The sequence below is a fragment of the Emydura macquarii genome, unplaced genomic scaffold (assembly GCF_026122565.2).
Source record: "Emydura macquarii macquarii isolate MOO-44397 ecotype Brisbane River unplaced genomic scaffold, CSIRO-AGI_Emac_v2 contig_2246, whole genome shotgun sequence".
Classification (NCBI taxonomy): Eukaryota; Metazoa; Chordata; order Testudines; family Chelidae; genus Emydura; species Emydura macquarii.
Genome location: NW_027132383.1, coordinates 903,164 through 919,941, shown reverse-complemented (window position 1 = coordinate 919,941; position 16,778 = coordinate 903,164). Strand labels below are relative to the sequence as shown.

General features: G+C 46.4%; 1 protein-coding gene across 1 annotated transcript in view; it reads right to left on the bottom strand.

Moving 5' to 3' along the window:
- The window catches only part of LOC137161061 (1-phosphatidylinositol 4,5-bisphosphate phosphodiesterase gamma-1-like), a 69,702-nt gene extending 62,947 nt beyond the window's left edge, over positions 1-6,755 (bottom strand). Inside the window, exon 1 of the mRNA XM_067560073.1 lies at positions 6,147-6,755. Coding sequence (XP_067416174.1) covers positions 6,147-6,366 — 220 coding nt within the window. The 5' untranslated portion in view covers positions 6,367-6,755. The remainder of the gene's footprint in view (positions 1-6,146) is intronic.
- Positions 6,756-16,778: the final 10,023 nt, after the last annotated feature.

Genomic DNA, 16,778 nt, shown 5'->3' with positions numbered 1-16,778 from the left:
AAACCGGAAAACATCTTTACTGTAATCGCATTCTCTGTGTGGTAAGGGAATGCATATGTTTGTTTGAATAGGTGACAGAGGAAGTTACCAGCCTCCAATATGGATGGGGTAACCGGAGATTTAATTTTCACCCGCGTTTTCTAAGTAAAGTTGCAGAGGTCTAATGATTGCATGTGGTTCAGGTAACAGCCATGGGATATTGGAAGTTTGTGGTTAATCAGTTCCACCTGGGTGAAACCTGTGCTATGAAGGGCCTTTCCAAATCTTTGTCAGACCAGCAATGGGTCTTTTAAGACACTGATGCTATTGCTTCAATTGCCAAAAACTGGGGGTCTAGAGCAATCTAGAACCACCCATGCTATAAATCACCACTTTAGTTCTAGAACATAGTCATGCTACCAACATCTGGCCAAGCAAATGCCAGGGTCTTTCTTTGGTGCCTCTTTCCTGACCTCTCACCTATATGACAATTGAGAAAAGGTTGTTTGGAAGCCTGACATGCAGACTGAGTGATCAAGTGACTAGCACAGAGGGCTGGGATTCTGGGGGAACGGGGGCGGGGTGTCTATTCTTGTCTCTGCCACTGACTCGCTGTGTGACCTTGGCTAAGTCTCTTATGCCTTATGTGTAGTGGGGCTAACGATACTGACTCACCTCCCAGGAGGGCCATAAGGATCACTTGCAAAGTGCTTTGAGGCCCTCAAATGGAAGACACTCCTAGGCTATGTGTACACTTATGGCAGCATGCAGCATGCACGCCCCCCGACCACAAGAATCAATAACAGTGTAGACAGCAAGGCACTGCTTAGGTGAGTAAAGACATGCCAGAACCTTAGGGTATATACCCTACACAGATCTCTATGTGCCCAAACCATTGTCTACGCTGCTGTTTTTAGCAGTCTAGCGTCCCACTGCCTCCCTACTTCTGGAGCCTTTCCCCGCCGCAATGAGAGGCTCTGGCAGTGGAAGAATGGGGAGAGGCTCCAGCATACCCTGCACACCGCTGCAAGAGTAGACCAGGCCTTAATGATAGGCAAAGATTTGTTATTCCAGAAAATCAAATGGAGCTGGCTGTGGTTCGTTCGTGGCCGTGGAAGTCCCCAACTCACCCTCTTGCTCCCCACTTCAAAAGCTAGGGATTCATTGGTTTTAGTTTTTAGTGTAGTCCTTCTACACCTCATAGCTGGAGGTGGGAGGGGGAGGGGCATCAATTTATATCAGGCACCGAGAGCGTCATTCTATGGGATAAAGCTCCTGGACAAAGAGGGGGTCTCAGACTGACTGGAAACAGAACAGGGCAGATTCAAAAAGTGAGCTTGGGTTTTAGAGTAAATCCAAAGTGCTGGGAGAATCTGAAGGCTGAGGAGGTGCCAGCACAGTCTCTCCCCAGGATCATGCCTTAATATTTGTAAATGCTCTGAAGATATAAAATGCCATAGAAGTGCTAAGCTCTGTTAATGTTAGAGACCTTATGTAACAAACATGCAACCATTCATTCACTCGCGCTCACCTGGAAACAGAGATTCATAGAGTTTAAGGCCAGAAGGGACCATTAAATCATCTAGCCTGACCTCCTGTATATCACACACATGCCCATATACATATAAATCACACATCTATATCTAGGGTGACCAGATGTCCCGATTTTATAGGGACAGTCCTGCTATTCGGGGCTGTTTCTTCTATAGGTGCCTATTACTCTCTGTCCTGATTTTTCACATTTGCTATCTGGTCAGCCTATCTATATCATATATTCAAACATATTCACACATTCACAGTATTACCAACCTCAAGTTTAGAAATCATGGGTTAGGCCCTTAAAATCATGAGATTTTAAAAATATATGTTGGGTTCTTTTTATTTGCCTTCTGGATTCCGGAGTCACATGTTCAAGCTTTTCTCTGCACCCAGAGAAATGTACCTTTTAAAACAAATGGGAGCTGAGATTCTCATGTAACCACATGACTGCATTAGCTGGAGCTGTAAGAAAAATATCAAATACCATGATACTTGTGATAAAATCAGGAGAGCAGGCTACACGACAGCACACACTTACCTCACTACACTCTCATCCCAGATATAACCACAGTCATTCATTTAAGTCACACAAATATCAATTTACACCTACAACGAAAATACACTGTCAGACTATATATAACCAAATGCAGTCACACCCAGACGCACACTCAAACATCCAGGCTGTACACAGGCACACACCCATAGAACCACACATGTCCTATGTAGACATTTCTCCCGTGCCCAAAGGATGGTCTACAGTAGAGTTAGAAAATTAGGTGATGCTAAAATAACAAGCAAGCTAATGAACACTGAACTAAAGTGGAGCTTCTATAGAAACACATCAGAGAATCTGTTTTCCCATAAACTCTGACGAGTTTCCTTTATAAATTCTACAGGTACTGACAAGCGCAGATCCTATTGTAGCTGCACGAATACTACTAATCTTATGTACACCACCCTCTATTCAGAAGGATCCCAATGTGCTTTAGAAGCTTTACATCTTGGAATTTTAGTTCACCCTCCTCCCTCCCACAAAGAAAGCAAGCCATCTCTGGGATGTAACATGGCAGCTGTTTAACACCATACAGCCCGGCCTCAACAGTTTGGGCCCAGAAGCGAAGAACACCATCCTATTGAAACCAGAGCAATCTGGCCAGCACATTGGGGTGTGACATCAGAGTAATCCACCAAGATTAATGTTAGTGAAATAAATTCTGGAAGAGACGGTCTCTTCATCTTGAGGCCCTCTGGGCACTACTAAAATTATAATGACGATAACACCATTACTCAGACTATTCCATAAAAGAGAGCTATATAGACACACTGGATACAAGATCTTTAGGAGAGGCAAACTGGAACACACAGAGGTCCCTAACGGAAAAAAAATGGTGGGCTGAACTCAAATGTGTAACAAGCAGGAAATGTTCATATTCCAAGCATTTATGAACTACCGACGTTCCCACCTGTTTCTTATCAACATTCAAAATTCAGTGCAACCTTATGGTAATAATTAGCAACTGCCAAGATTTCTAGAAAGGCTGAATGGCCTAATGGTCTGAACAAAGCTCTGTTTTCCAGGAGCTTCTGAGTTTTATTCCCAGCTCTGTTACAGGCTTCCTGGGTGACCATGAGCACGTCACAGGCTCATATTTTCAAGTTTAGCCTCTAATTTTGCGTGCCCAACTCGAGACCCCTTAGGCCTGTTTTACAGAGGAGTAGAGCACCTGCAGTTCCCACTGACGTTATTTGTGATTGTCGGCTTTCAGCACTTTTGAAAGTGAGGCTCTAGAGGTGAAATCCTGGCTCCATTGATGTCAAGAGCAAAGCTCCCAGGGGCCAGGATTTCACCCTACACATCTCAAGCTGGGCCTCCAAAATTACTCGACATTTTGGAAAGTTTAGGCCTAAGTCTTTTCCATAGCTCTGTTTTGCCTTTGACAAACTTGGGTTATTATTACTGACATACCTCCCATGGCTGATTTATGGATGGAGGAATTCGTGTTTGCACAGCACTTTGAAAATGAAAAGTACGATAGGTTTGTTAAATGTTGCATCGTTTTGCAAATATCCAGTCGACCATTAAAGCACATCTCTGCTCTGAAAAATCACCATAAGAAGGTATCCATATTTATCATTTCTCAACGAGTCCAGAACAAATTCTGTCCATTTCCAAGTAAAAAGATGTTTTTCTATCTACTGGCCCTGGGATCTGAGAGTCAAGCTGGGTTCTTTTTGCTTCAGACATCATCAGCAGTGATAATGACTCTTCATGCTAAATTTTGTCCTCACACCTGCGCAATTTCAGGGCAGGTCTACACTACTTCTTAAGTCGATCAAACTTATGTCACTCAGGGATGTGAAAAAGACGCCCCCCCGAGCAACGCAAGTTACAGCAACCTAAGCGCTGCCCATACCGGCACTATGTCAGCGGGAGATGCTCTCCCACCAACATAGCTTCCACCTCTCATGAAGGTGAAGTAATTATGCCGACAGGAGAGCACGCTCCCATGAGCATACAGCATCTTCACCAAACATGCTACAGTGGCGCAGATGGTCCAATGCAGCTGTGTCAATGTAGCACTTCTAATGTAGACCTGCCTTCAGTGTTTTCAAATGATGCCTTCAGTTATACCTATGCAACCCCCTCAAGGGCAATGGGGTTGTACAGGTATAACCAAGGGCAGGACATGAAAGCAACGGGGATGGACAGGTGACCCTGCAAATGGAATTTAAATAATCCTGACTCTAGCTCTCTCTCTCAAAGCTGTTTTGGGCTTAAAGGAGTGACAGGAGTAAAAGTAGTCAACACTTATTTTTGTCACTAAAACGAGTGGCTCTGACTTTGATATACCCAGGGGGAGGAGATCTGCTGAGTAAAAAGGGATCTTTCTTACACAGCCACTTTTCAGAGGATAACCACTCTTTAAGGGGACTCAGTGTCCAGAAGCAGAGTTAGTGTTATATCCACACAGTGTGTGTTGGTTTCCTGTGTAAAATCACGACTACAACCACTTCTCAAAAAGAAGGGATGAGATTGGCCATTTAAAGCATGACAAAGGGGAAATATCTGCCTCTTCTGCCTTTGATGAATTAGATCCTGAGTAACCAACATACAGGAGACAGACGGACAAGTATTATCTTCTGAACTCTGCACGAGGTTTTAGCCACATGATGCCCTTTAGTAATAACATGCGCTATGAGAATGAATCCTTCCATGCAGAACTGAGAGTGAACCCCCAAAAGATGAAAGGGCAAGGAAAGTGGAAAGGGCTAGAAAGAAGAAGGGTGGGTTAAAGCCCAGGAAAGGGCAGAAGAACACCCCAAATTCACCCGTCACCTCTATTCTCTTCAGCAGAATTACAGCAGGAATTCAGCGATGACGCCAAGGGCAATCAGAAAGGAAGAGATAACAGAGAGTGGATGTATGTGCTAGGGTGGCTGTCAGAGTATGGAGCTGCCAAGGGAAAGGATGGGGATTGTGGTGGTTGAGTGGAAAGAGAGAGACAGCAGCATGACAATTGCTGGAAATGTATTGAAAATAAAAGGTAGGAAGGTGAAAAGAGGATAGGGTGACCAGATGTCCCGATTTTATAGGGACAGTCCCGATATTCGGGGCTTTTTCTTACATGGGTGCATATTGCCCCCCACCCCGTTCTGATTTTTCACACTTGCTATCCTGTCACCTTAAAAGAGGAGCCCATACCCTTCACACTGTCATCTCATCTGCTCAGACCACATGTGCTAAACAGGGCTGGGCTAGCTCACTGCTTGAGTGGAAAACCTCCAAGGAGAAAAAAACTCAGACCACTGCAGGAAGTGGTGTCTTGCTGCTTAAGTAGGTGGTGCTCTTCCCCAGCACAGAACTAATGCCTCTGTGTGGTGCTAGGGGATGCAATGCTGCAGGAGGTGGGGCCTCTTTAGGATGCTAAGTAAAACAAAGGTCACGACCATTTGTGATTATTAAAGATCTTCTGTCAGGGCGGGAGTGTTAACCCTGGTGTCCTGGCCACATCCCAACTCAAGTAACTACATGTTACTGACCTAAATCCCCCTGCAGTTAAATGCTGCATTCTTCTTCGCTGATGGTTGCAGCGAGCTACTAAACAGATGCCACGTTCCGCTTCAGAGGTTATTGCTTCTCACTGGCTAGCGAAACGATGCCTGTGCACACTGTTGGTACCTTCAGTGAAGTTTGTAACACTCTTTAGAGCAAAGGGGCTATAACAGATCATTATCTTTCAGCTGCCATCATCATTATAGCGAGGAATCAAATATAACACTTCACTGGCACTTTCTGAAGAGCTTCACTAATATTAGCGAGGGAACCCTCACAACAGCCCTGTGAAGGGGGTATTATCATCCCCGTTTTACAGACTAAGGTCTAGGCACTTGCCCACGGCCATGCAGCAAGTCGCTGGCAGAGCCAAGCCAGGATTGGAATAGGGGAGTTCCTGGAATCTCAATCCACTAGGCCAATGTGCCTCCTTCCAAAGATTTCCAATCCAGTGCATTTAACTTGGATTTTCCTGGAATCTTGGAGTGAGCGGCCCCAAGCCCAGCTCCCCTAGTGAGGACACTGCTTTTGAGACAGACATTTTCTTGGTTCACACGATGCAGAATATACTCACTGTCTCCCTCCACTTTCTCAGGCGTCCGGCTCCAAATGATTTGCCTGGTCTCCAGCTTCGCCTGAAACGTCCTCCTCTCTGGCCTCTGGGACTTTTTTTGGTAGAACAAGGTCAGTACGGTCCCAATTTCCAAATTCCTGAGGATCCTGCCCATGTCCCCAACCTCCATCCTGGAGTCCTCCACAAACCCATTGACACTGTTCAGCCTGGACCCTGACATCTTTACTGCATGGCCATCGCCTGAAGGAATCACAGAGTGGGATCCGTGTCATGCATGAAAGGAAATGCCTTTGGGAAACGAAGCCAGGACCTTGGAAAAAAAATCTACCCTGTTATTTTCTATTCCTTTCCCGTAAGACAAGTGCTTCCTTTGCTGCAGTGGCGACTGGTGCTGGCTTCCACTCTGATTCACCACATATGCTGCAAAGAGCCAGGACTCTCCTCGGAGCTGGGGAAAGAGGAAAGGGGTGGGATTGAACGATTCTGCAACCTTCTCTCTGTACAACCCAGGAAGAGGGTAATATCCACCACAATGAGGCTTCACTGCTATAATACAGCTGCAGCTGTAGCTGCAGCAGTGAAAGATCAGGCAGGCAGGAAGGTTTGGCGGCTGCTTTTCAGATCAGAGCTATAAAAATATAATCCAACCTGGGCAGGTCCAGGAGGCTGAAATTACAGCAGCACCTTTACATACAAAAAAATCCATACAATCCATGCATGTGAGCTGGAGCTGTTGATGCTGGAGGGTGGCATGGAGGAAAAGCCTGTTGCAGAACTCTGCCAGATGGTTTTGCTGTCAGCTGTGGAAGAGATGGAGGAAAGAAGCCCAGATAGCACAAAGTAAAAAAGCTGTTCAGCTAGATCCAGAGAATTCCCCCTCAGCCAGTCAAGAGCAGCCTCCTCCAAACTGGAGGTGGGGAGGGCTAGAGTGAAGGAGGGACAGGCGATCTCCTGTTGCCTTCTCCTGCGGATCCTGGGGAGGAATGAAGGGGGGTTGGTCCAGCAAATTCCTGGCAGATTCAGGAGGATGTGGGATTCCCTGGGCTCCAGCAGCTCACAGTCAGGGAGCTGGGGGTTGCAGTTCTCCTCTTCTCCTGCAGATCCTGGCAAGGGAGTATTGGTGTGAATTCCTGGGGGCTGCTGCTCCTGCTTCTGCTTGGGGATCAAGATGACAAGGGGGGTGTCTCCCCCCTTTTCTCTCTCCCTCTCCCTGCTGATTAATTTCAGGCTGGTGAAATGGACGCCCAGAGGAAACTGCAATCACACATGGCCGGAAAGAGATCAGAAAGGAATTTAAAAAAAAAAAAAAATTGCAGGATCTTGGAGAAAGAAAAATAGGAGAGAAGGAAAAGATGGTGGAGAGTGACATCTAGAGGAAGAAAGCACCTGCTTTCCTCTGCGGGAGGAATAGGCTGGGAAGCAGCAGATGCCATGCTGCTCTCCACAGAGTTCTTACATCTGGAAGGGATGGAGTATGAAGTATATGGGACACCATAGGGGGAACCCAATGGACTTTAACTACAAAGAGACAATGAATTGCAGTAACATTTGGAAAATACACCATGGAGAACAGGCAATGCTGCTGGATGTAAGATTGGCCAAGGTGAATAGGTCTCTTGTAGAAGTATCTTTTTTATTATTATTTCACTGGAGGCAGCGGCCAGCAGACTCGACCCTGAGGACAAAGTGGTGGATGAGGAAGTGGAGCAAGGGGTGGGCGGGGTCTCCAAGGATCACTATGGGTATTTCTACATTCCCCTATTGGAATCTTCTGGACTGGAAAGAAAGTCCCAGTGTGCAGCTTTCTATATAGTCCAAGTGTTCCAAAAGACGCACCTTCCCTGACCACCCCACATTGATGTCAGTGAAATGGCCCCAGTGATCCACCAGAGCCTGCAAGACCATGGAGTAGTAGCCCTTTCAGTTGATGTAGTCCATCGCATGATGGTCTGCGGGCAATATTGGGATATGCGTTCCATATATCACCCCACTGCAGTTAAGGAATCCCATTGCCTCAAAGCCATCAATTATTTCCTGCACATTACAGAGAATCACAGTCCTTTCTAGTTGGAATCAATTTATGGACCTGCACACTTGCATCACCGCAACCCAGGATGGAGCTAGGCTGTTCTCAGTGGTGGCAGATGATAGAACAAGGAGCAACGGTCTCAAGTTGCAGGGGGGAAGGTCATTAGGTTGGACATTAGGAAAAAGTTTTTCACTAGGAGGGTGGCGAAGCACTGGAATGGGTTACCTAGGGAGGTGGTGGAATCTCCATCTTTAGAGGTTTTTAAGCTGCGGCATGACAAAATGCTCGCTGGGATTATTTAGCTGAGGTTAGTCCTGCTCTGAGCAGGGGGTTGGACTAGATGACCTCCTGAGGTCCCTTCCAACTCTATGATTCTATGATACTATGACTTTCCAACACTAAACTGATTCGTGACTGACCGGTAGCAGTCTGGAGTTGCCAGCTAACACACAGCGATCGCCACTCGCTTTGTCACAGTGAGGACAACTCTCATTCTGGTGTCCTTGAGTTCCGTACATAATTCCAGGAAGGTGGATTTGCGCATCCGAAAGTTCTGCAGCCACTGCTCATCATCCCGTACGTGCATCACGATGTGATCTCACCACTCGGTGCTTGTTTCCCAAGCCCAGCACTCATGGGCACCATGGCAAGCTGTTGTGTGAATGCCAGGAGCAATCTTGAATTATTTGTCTCCATGGCAGATAGCAGGGGAGGCATCACCAATTCACTCTCTGTCTCACAGCTCCTGAAATACTACAGGACCAGCTGCATTGCGTTCATAACACTCATCACCACAACGGTGAGCAGTTCTGGAGCCATGCTGGCAGGCAGAGATGGCGGACGAACAGTTTACAGGGGCTGTTGAAAAACGGTGCGAAACGAAGTTGGAAGCCCATGGAATGATGGGATGGAAAGCACATCCCTGTGATTCACTGCAATCCATTCCCAGAGCTCCCAGTGGCAGAGGATGACAGAGGGTGGCGAGTTGCACACTAGGATAGCTACCGACAGTGCAGTGCTCTCTCTGTCAATGCAAGAGCAATGATTATGGACGCGCTCAGTTGACAAAAGAAGCGGTGTATGGACATGCTCAACCGATGTTATTAATGTGACTTACGATTGTCGACATAATTTAAGTCAACTTAACTCTGTAGTGTAGATATGGCCTAACTCATTAATTGCCTCCCCCTTTGTGGGTTCCAGGACTAACTGCTTGAAGAAGCAGTCATTCATGGTGTCTAGACATTGTATTTCTGCATGCCATCCTGTGGTGACAAGTTCCCAGTCAATATGGGGAGAGTTGAAATCTCCCATTGTTATTGAGTTTTTTGTTTTTGTAGCCTCTCTTATCTGCCCAAGTATTTCACAATCACGGTCATTATCCTGGTCAGGTGGTGGGTAGTATATTCTTATTGCTTTAATCTTATTATTCAAGCATGAAACTTCTATCCATAGAGATTCTATGGTACTGTTTGATTCATTTAAGATTTTTCCTATATTTGACTCTATGCTTTCTTTCACATGCAGTGCCGCTCCCACACAAGCACAACCTGCTCTGTCATTCCTATATATTTTGTATCCTGGCATTACCATGTCCTGTAGATTACCATCATTCCACCAAGTTTCTGTGATGCCTACTATATCAATATCCTCATTTAATACAAGGCACTCAAGTTCACCCATCTTAGTATTTAGACTTCTTGCATTTGTATATAAGCACTTGTAAAATTTGTCTATATTCAGTTGTCTGTCTTCATGTGATGTAACTGAATGGGACTCCCTTTCATTTGACTGTTCCTCTTCAGTTCTTACCCGGACTTTATCAACGATTAGCCTCTCCTCTTTAGTAGGATAGTATACCCGTTAATAAATCCTTGCCTAAGGTTTGTATCTGTCTGAATTGTGTACTCCTCTGCATCTGTCAGCTTTCCCCCAGCCTTTAGTTTAAAATCTCCTCTACAATCTTTTAGTTTTACATGCTGGCAGTCTGGTTCCGTTTTGGTTTAGGTGGAACCCATCTTTCCTGTCTAGATTCCTCCTTTCTCAAAAGGTTCCCCAGTTCCTAATAATCCTAAATCCCTCCTCTGAACACCATCATCTCATCCACTCATTGAGACCCTCCTGTTCTGGCTGTGAAACTGGCCCTACGCATGGAACTGGTAGCATTTCAGAGAATGCTACCATGGAGGTCCTGGACTTCAATCTCTTACTTAGCAACCCAAATCTGGCCTCCAGGACCTCTCCTATCCTGCCTTATGTCATTGGTACCTGCATGTTCCATGACCACTGGCTCTTCCCCAGTCTGCCTAAATGAATCAAGAGATCTGCAACCTTTGCACCTGATAGGCAATTCACTGCACATTTCTCCTGGTCATCACAAACCCAAATACCTGTATTTCTAATAATCAAATCCCTCATTACTATTACTTGTCTCTTCCTAATAACAGGGGTCCCTTCCCCCCCGAGAGGTATCTTCAGTATGACAGGATACCATCCATCATGTAATGGAGCAGCAAGACAATACAGTAGTTCTTTAAACAGCACAGCTGAGACCACAACTGGACTATAGCTTTTGTTTCTGGGTACCTCATTGCCAGAAAGCTCTTGACAAAATGCAGCAAATATGGAGGAAAACAACAAAATTGATCAGAGGTCTGGGGAGACTGATTTATAAGGACAGAATAAAGACTTGATCATGCCAGGTGCTCTGCACACTCCTGAAAGGTTCTGAGCACCCTCAGCTCCCACTGAAATTAGTAGCATGAACTAGGTGTAAGTAACATACTCAGCCTCAGTACCTTAACTAGCTAAACAATAGCACAGAGTGCTCTTCACAATGGCTAACAGCTCGTGCACCTAGTGAGATTGTCATAGAATCATAGAGTTGGAAGGGAGCTCAGGAGGTATCTAGTCCAACCCCCTGCTCAAAGCAGGACTAACCTCAGCTATATCATCCCAGCCAGGGCTTTGTCAAGCCAGTGATTATTTGTAGAAGTTCTTAAAGGAGAAAGTGATCTAAAAGCCAAAGTCTATGTGATCTCTTAGCTCTCATCAGCTAAGCGAGGTAGGTCTAAGTCAGTACCGAGATGGCAGGTATCCAAAGAGGGACTTCAGGAACTAATGAGAACATAAAGTCATAACTCTGCTGGACAACAAAAACCATGGACTTAACAGGGACACTGATTTTATGACTCATTGCAACAATTTGTAATGCACCACACTGCCTGCTGCCCTTAAGTGCCCCCTGTAAACCCTTTATGCATAACACTCTAATCCCAATGGGCCATTTCATTTCAGGTGACCACCTCCAACATGCAACCCCTTCTGCTTAACAATCTGTCCCAACCTGTATTTAGCTCTTTAGCTCAGACACTCATAGAATCATAGAAGATTAGAGTTGGAAGGGACCTCAGAGGTCATCTAGTCCAACCCCCTGCTCAGAGTAGGACTAACCTCAGCTATATCATCCCAGCCAGGGCTTTGTCAAGCCGCACCTTATCAACCTCTAAGGATGGAGATTCTACCACCTCCCTAGGTAACCCATTCCAGTGCTTCACCACCCTCCTAGTGAAAAACTTTTTCCTTATGTCCAACCTAGACCTCCCCAACTGCAACTTGAGATCATTGCTCCTTGTTCTGTCATCTGCCACCACCGAGAACAGCCTAGCTCCATCCTCCCTAGAACCCCCTTTCAGGTAGTTAAAGGCTGCTATCAAATCCCCCTCATTCTTCTCTTTTGCAGACTAAACAAGCCCAGTTTCCTTAGCCTCCACTCATAACTCCTGTGCTCCAGCCCCCTAATCATTTTTGTTGCCCTCCGCTGTACTCTCTCCAACTTGTCCACATCCTTTTTGTAGTGGGGGGCCCAAAACTGGACACAATATTCTAAATGCAGCCTCACCAATGCCGAATAGAGGGGAATAATCACTTCCCATGACCTGCTGGCAATGCCCCTCCTAATGCAGCCCAATATGCTATTAGCCTTCTTGACAACCAGGGCACACTGCTGACTCATATCCAGCTTTTTATCCACTGTTACCCCCAGGTCCTTTTCTGCAGAGCTGCTGCCTAGCTCGTCGGTCCCCAGTCTGTAGCAGTACATGGGATTCTTCCTTCCTAAGTGGAGGACTCTGCACTTTTCTTTGTTGAACCTCATTAGATTTCTTTTGGCTCAATCCTCCAGTTTGTTTAGGTCACTCTGTATCCTATCCCTACCTTCCAGGGTATCTAACACTCCCCTCAGGTTAGTGTCATCCGCAAACTTGCTGAGGGTGCAATCTACCCCATCCTCCAGATCACTGATGAAGATGTTGAACAAAACCAGCTCCAGGACCGACCCTTGGGGCACTCCGCTTGTGACCGGCTGCCAGCTAGACATGGAGCCATTGATCACTACTTGTTGAGCCCTATGCTCTAGCCAGTTCTCTATCCATTTTATAGTCCATTCATCCAACCCATACTTCTTTAACTTGCTGATAAGAATACTGTGAGAGACCATATCAAAAGCTTTGCTAAAGTCAAGGTATATCATATCCACCGCCTTCCCTACATCCACAGAGCCAGTCACCTCATCATAGAAAGCAATCAGGTTGGTCAGGCATGACTTTCCCTTGGTGATTGTCAGCCCCACACACTTCCTCCTGCCTGATGGGGTGTATCCGCTATATAACAATAATCCATTGGCAAGCTAGGTTTGGGGGGGGAGGAAGAAGGGGGAATGTCTTGCCTAATTGTGAGCAAGTACAGTCAAAAATTGGGGAGAATCTTTGAGAACTCTAATTTTTATTTAAAGGAGCAAAACATTGTGTATATGAAATCTGACTGCCATGGCTCTGAGTTTATAGACATTTAGGCCCAGATCCTCAAAGTCACTAGATGTTAGGAGCTTGAATACTTTTGACAATCTGGTTTAGGAATGAACAGGAGATCAGGACACACCTTGCTTGCATTCTTTAGCCCTTATTTATACTAGGGATGTAAGCACCGAAATGTTTAAATGGTAATCAGCTGTTTAAACATTTTAAACAGCTGATTAGCTGTTTAAACTGGGGAGGGGGAGCCGCAGCTGGGCTTGGTTCCCCATGAAAGCAGCTGGGCAGCTCTTGCTAACAGGGAGGCGCAGAGCCCAGCATGGGGGAAGAGGAGGGGGTGCCGCAGCTAGGCAGCTCTTGCTTGGCAGTGAGGAGCCAAGCCCAGCACGGCTCCCCCCCTCCCCCATATTTAACCATTTAAATGTTCTATTTTTAGAATGTTTAAAGAGATTCTTTATTAAACGAATTTTTACATCCCTAATTTATCCCAAGTTTTAGTATTATACTTCATGTGGCAATAGTGCCCAAAGGCCCGGACCAGGAACCAGGCCTCCCACGTGCTAGGGGTGTGGTTCAAATGGCAAAGAGGAAATAGCCCCTTCCTCAAATAATTTAAAATCTAATTTGAAATGAGACACAAGTGAGCATGACAAGCCAAGAGGAGGGAAGGGGGGAGGAGGAACAGGGCCGGGGAAGAATAAGCCCGTGCCGTTGGTTACTGCACGACCTGATGCTTCCAAAACAGTGAATTCGTAAATTGATACAAAAATCAGTGCCATTGGTTTTCAATTGACTTTTCTGACAGTGAAAGGTACTAGACTGGGAGCCCTGGAGTCTGAAATTCTCTGTTACCAGAAGAGTTTTCTCACGGGTAGTAGAGAGAGAAGGGAGACTTCAATAGGCACTAGTGCAGGCTTTCTGTCCTGATTCCGAGATACAGAAACCTACACCACAGCCCCCCAAATCTTCTCTGTATGCTGTCCCTTGCAACAAATAAGCCTCTCTTCACTGAGGCACCTAGCAGAGGTATGAATGTGTGTGGGTTTGAATTCCTCCCCTCTGCTTTACCTCCTTTGGGGTCCTGTCTTCCAAGGAGGCTCCAACCTCCCACCCCCATCAGCCTGGGACAGACATTCCCCTGTGTCTTTCCTCCTCCTCTGGTTTGGAGTACCTCAGGTTTGGGAAGTCCAGTTTGAGACACCTTGCGCCTCCTTGTGAGAAGTATTGAGCACCCGTAGCTCTGCATGAAGTTGGTGGGAGCTGTGGGTGTTCAGCCTCTTTGCGAATCAGGCTCCAGATGCCTCAAGTTGCTCATCCCAGAACCGAGACACCCCAAATCAGTGACCGCTTTTGAAGACTGGGGCTCTAGGCCTCCCCTTACTGTCATTAACAAAGAAACCTGTGATGACGGTGTGACCTTCAGAGGATCAGGGGCCCCTTGGGAACATGCCTCTGGGCGGTGTCATGGCAACCCTGAACCATTGTGACCTGGTCCTGCCTCTGGAACCCTAGCAAGGCTCCATCATTCCTGCAGCTGCTTTACTGCCAAGGGGCCAATGGGCTGGTGGGATTCATGTTTCAGAGGGCGAGCCAACACCTGCTTAGCATAGGATGCTCCTCTTTGATCATCTGCTTCCACAGCTAGACAAGGTTCGTCATTTCATTTTTAATGGCAATGAGTCTCTTCCGAGCCACGGGATCCCCCAGAGTAGCCAGGGTTGGTCTTAGGGATATGATCTCCCTCACTGGAGAACATCCTGATGGGGTTAGGGAGGAATATTCTCATGAATAACTTTGGGTGAGAGCCCAGAGTCCTGGCCCAGGAGCAGTTAACTTTGGGAACATGGCTTAGAACTCACCCCCATACACTTTACCAAGGAACTGAGGGAAATAATTGTATTTTAAAAACTCCAAAATGGTGGCACTGGGGGAAAAAAAGGGCAGAAATCCAGATAATAAAGTACATCTCAGCTCCCTCCGTCCATCTCCTTCTCTCCATCCTTAGTCAGGGGCTGGTCCTGCTTTGAGCAGGGGTTGGACTAGGTGACCTCCTGAAGTCCCTTCCAACTCTCATCTTCTATGATTCTATCATCTCCCCCGCTCGGACCAGTGAACACCAGACAGGACAATGCACTAGAATGGCTAGAATAGAGAGCTACCTGGCCTGGCCCCTTAAGGGTGGGATCAGTGAGATCCAGTAAGCCATTTCCGTCTCTGATTTAGATGTTATTGGTACGGGGAGCAGAGATCCTACATGCGCTCATCTCCTTGCTCCCCGTGCTTTCTCAGAGGTGTAAGTAGTGGGATAACAAGAAGGGGTGGGGTTGCAATCAGGGACTCAGAGGAAAGTCAGAGAATGTGGGAAGGACAGTTCCCTGGTATTCGGGAGGGAGAGAAGGAGGAGGCTGAGTTCTCCAGCCACTGGCTGAAGGGCTGGGCTGTTTCCTCAGCTTGGCCTGTGTCCTTTCCAATGATCAGTTTGGTTTTAACCTGGGCGCCCTTGTACCTGAGGAAAAAGCCTGGTGAATAAAACTCGTAGTGAAAGATGCTTGTGTTGCTATTGGACCCAGCAGCCTACTGGCTTATAGCCATCTAAGGAGCTGTCTGTGTGCGTGGATGGTAAGGGAAATAAGGTAAAATATTAGAACTGACAGACTAATTGGGCCTAGTGGGCAGGTGGGAGGTAGAATTAAGACATTAGCTGGCTCTGAGTGTGAGAAAGAGAGCGAGAGACCCCTGCTGTCACCTGGATGGAGCTATACTATCACATGTGTGTCATAGGCCTTATTCTGCTAACTGCTAATGGGGGTTCTCCTTTAGCTCCAGTGGCACTGTGCCCTTGGAGCAGGGGAATGTGAACTGTAGCACTGCTGTTGCAGAGAAGCTGTGAATGGATGCAACAGAGTGGCAGCCAGGACGTCCTAGGGTGCCATGTTGTTACAGGATATTCTGTCCGATGGACCCATTGGCTAGCCGCAGCCAGCCATCCCCACGCAGAGCAGAGGAGTGTTTGTCTGGGTGTGGTGGGTGGCTGTCAGATCATTTTGGTGGACATCAGGGCTACTTCTTAGGTAGTCTGGAGAGAGAAGGAAAGTTATTTATTATTAATTATTATTATTATATTTAAATGGACTGGGTTCTTCCCAAAGATCTAGAAAGACAGTTCCTGCCCCAAAGAACTAAAAAAAGAAAAAGTTTAGTTAGACAGATGGGGACCTGCAGCACTGTAGGGCATCATCATTATTTATTATCTGTAATGCAGTAGTGTTTATAGGCTTCAATCAGGATCAGGGGCCCATCGTGACAGGTGCTGTACAAACCCAAAATTAAAGAGACTCACCACTACAAATTTAAACAGAGAGCTTAAGAGCCCATTTAAGGGCCAGCTGGCAGAAAAAACATAAAGTCTGCCACTCTCTCCTCCAGGGGGTTATTTATTGGGTGGGGAACTTTCTATTTATTTTAGTGGAATTGTGGTCCGATTGATCTAGCACTCGGCTGGCACTCAGGAGACCTGGGTCTTGTTTGGAGCCTCTAGATGCTATGATAATACAAACAATAACAGTATTTATTTATTTTGGATGGTTCAGCGATAGAAATTATAATTGTTCATGGGGATTCTGCTATGAAACCCAAAGAGAAAGTGGTATTTCTGGAGATGATATGATCCTGTCCTGGTTTTTTCCTCATAAGTGGTAGCGTACACAGCGTTATGTCAGTGGGAAAGCTCTCTCCTGTTGGCATAGAACGGCTACGCGAGCGATCTTACAGCAGTGCAGCTGCATTGGTACA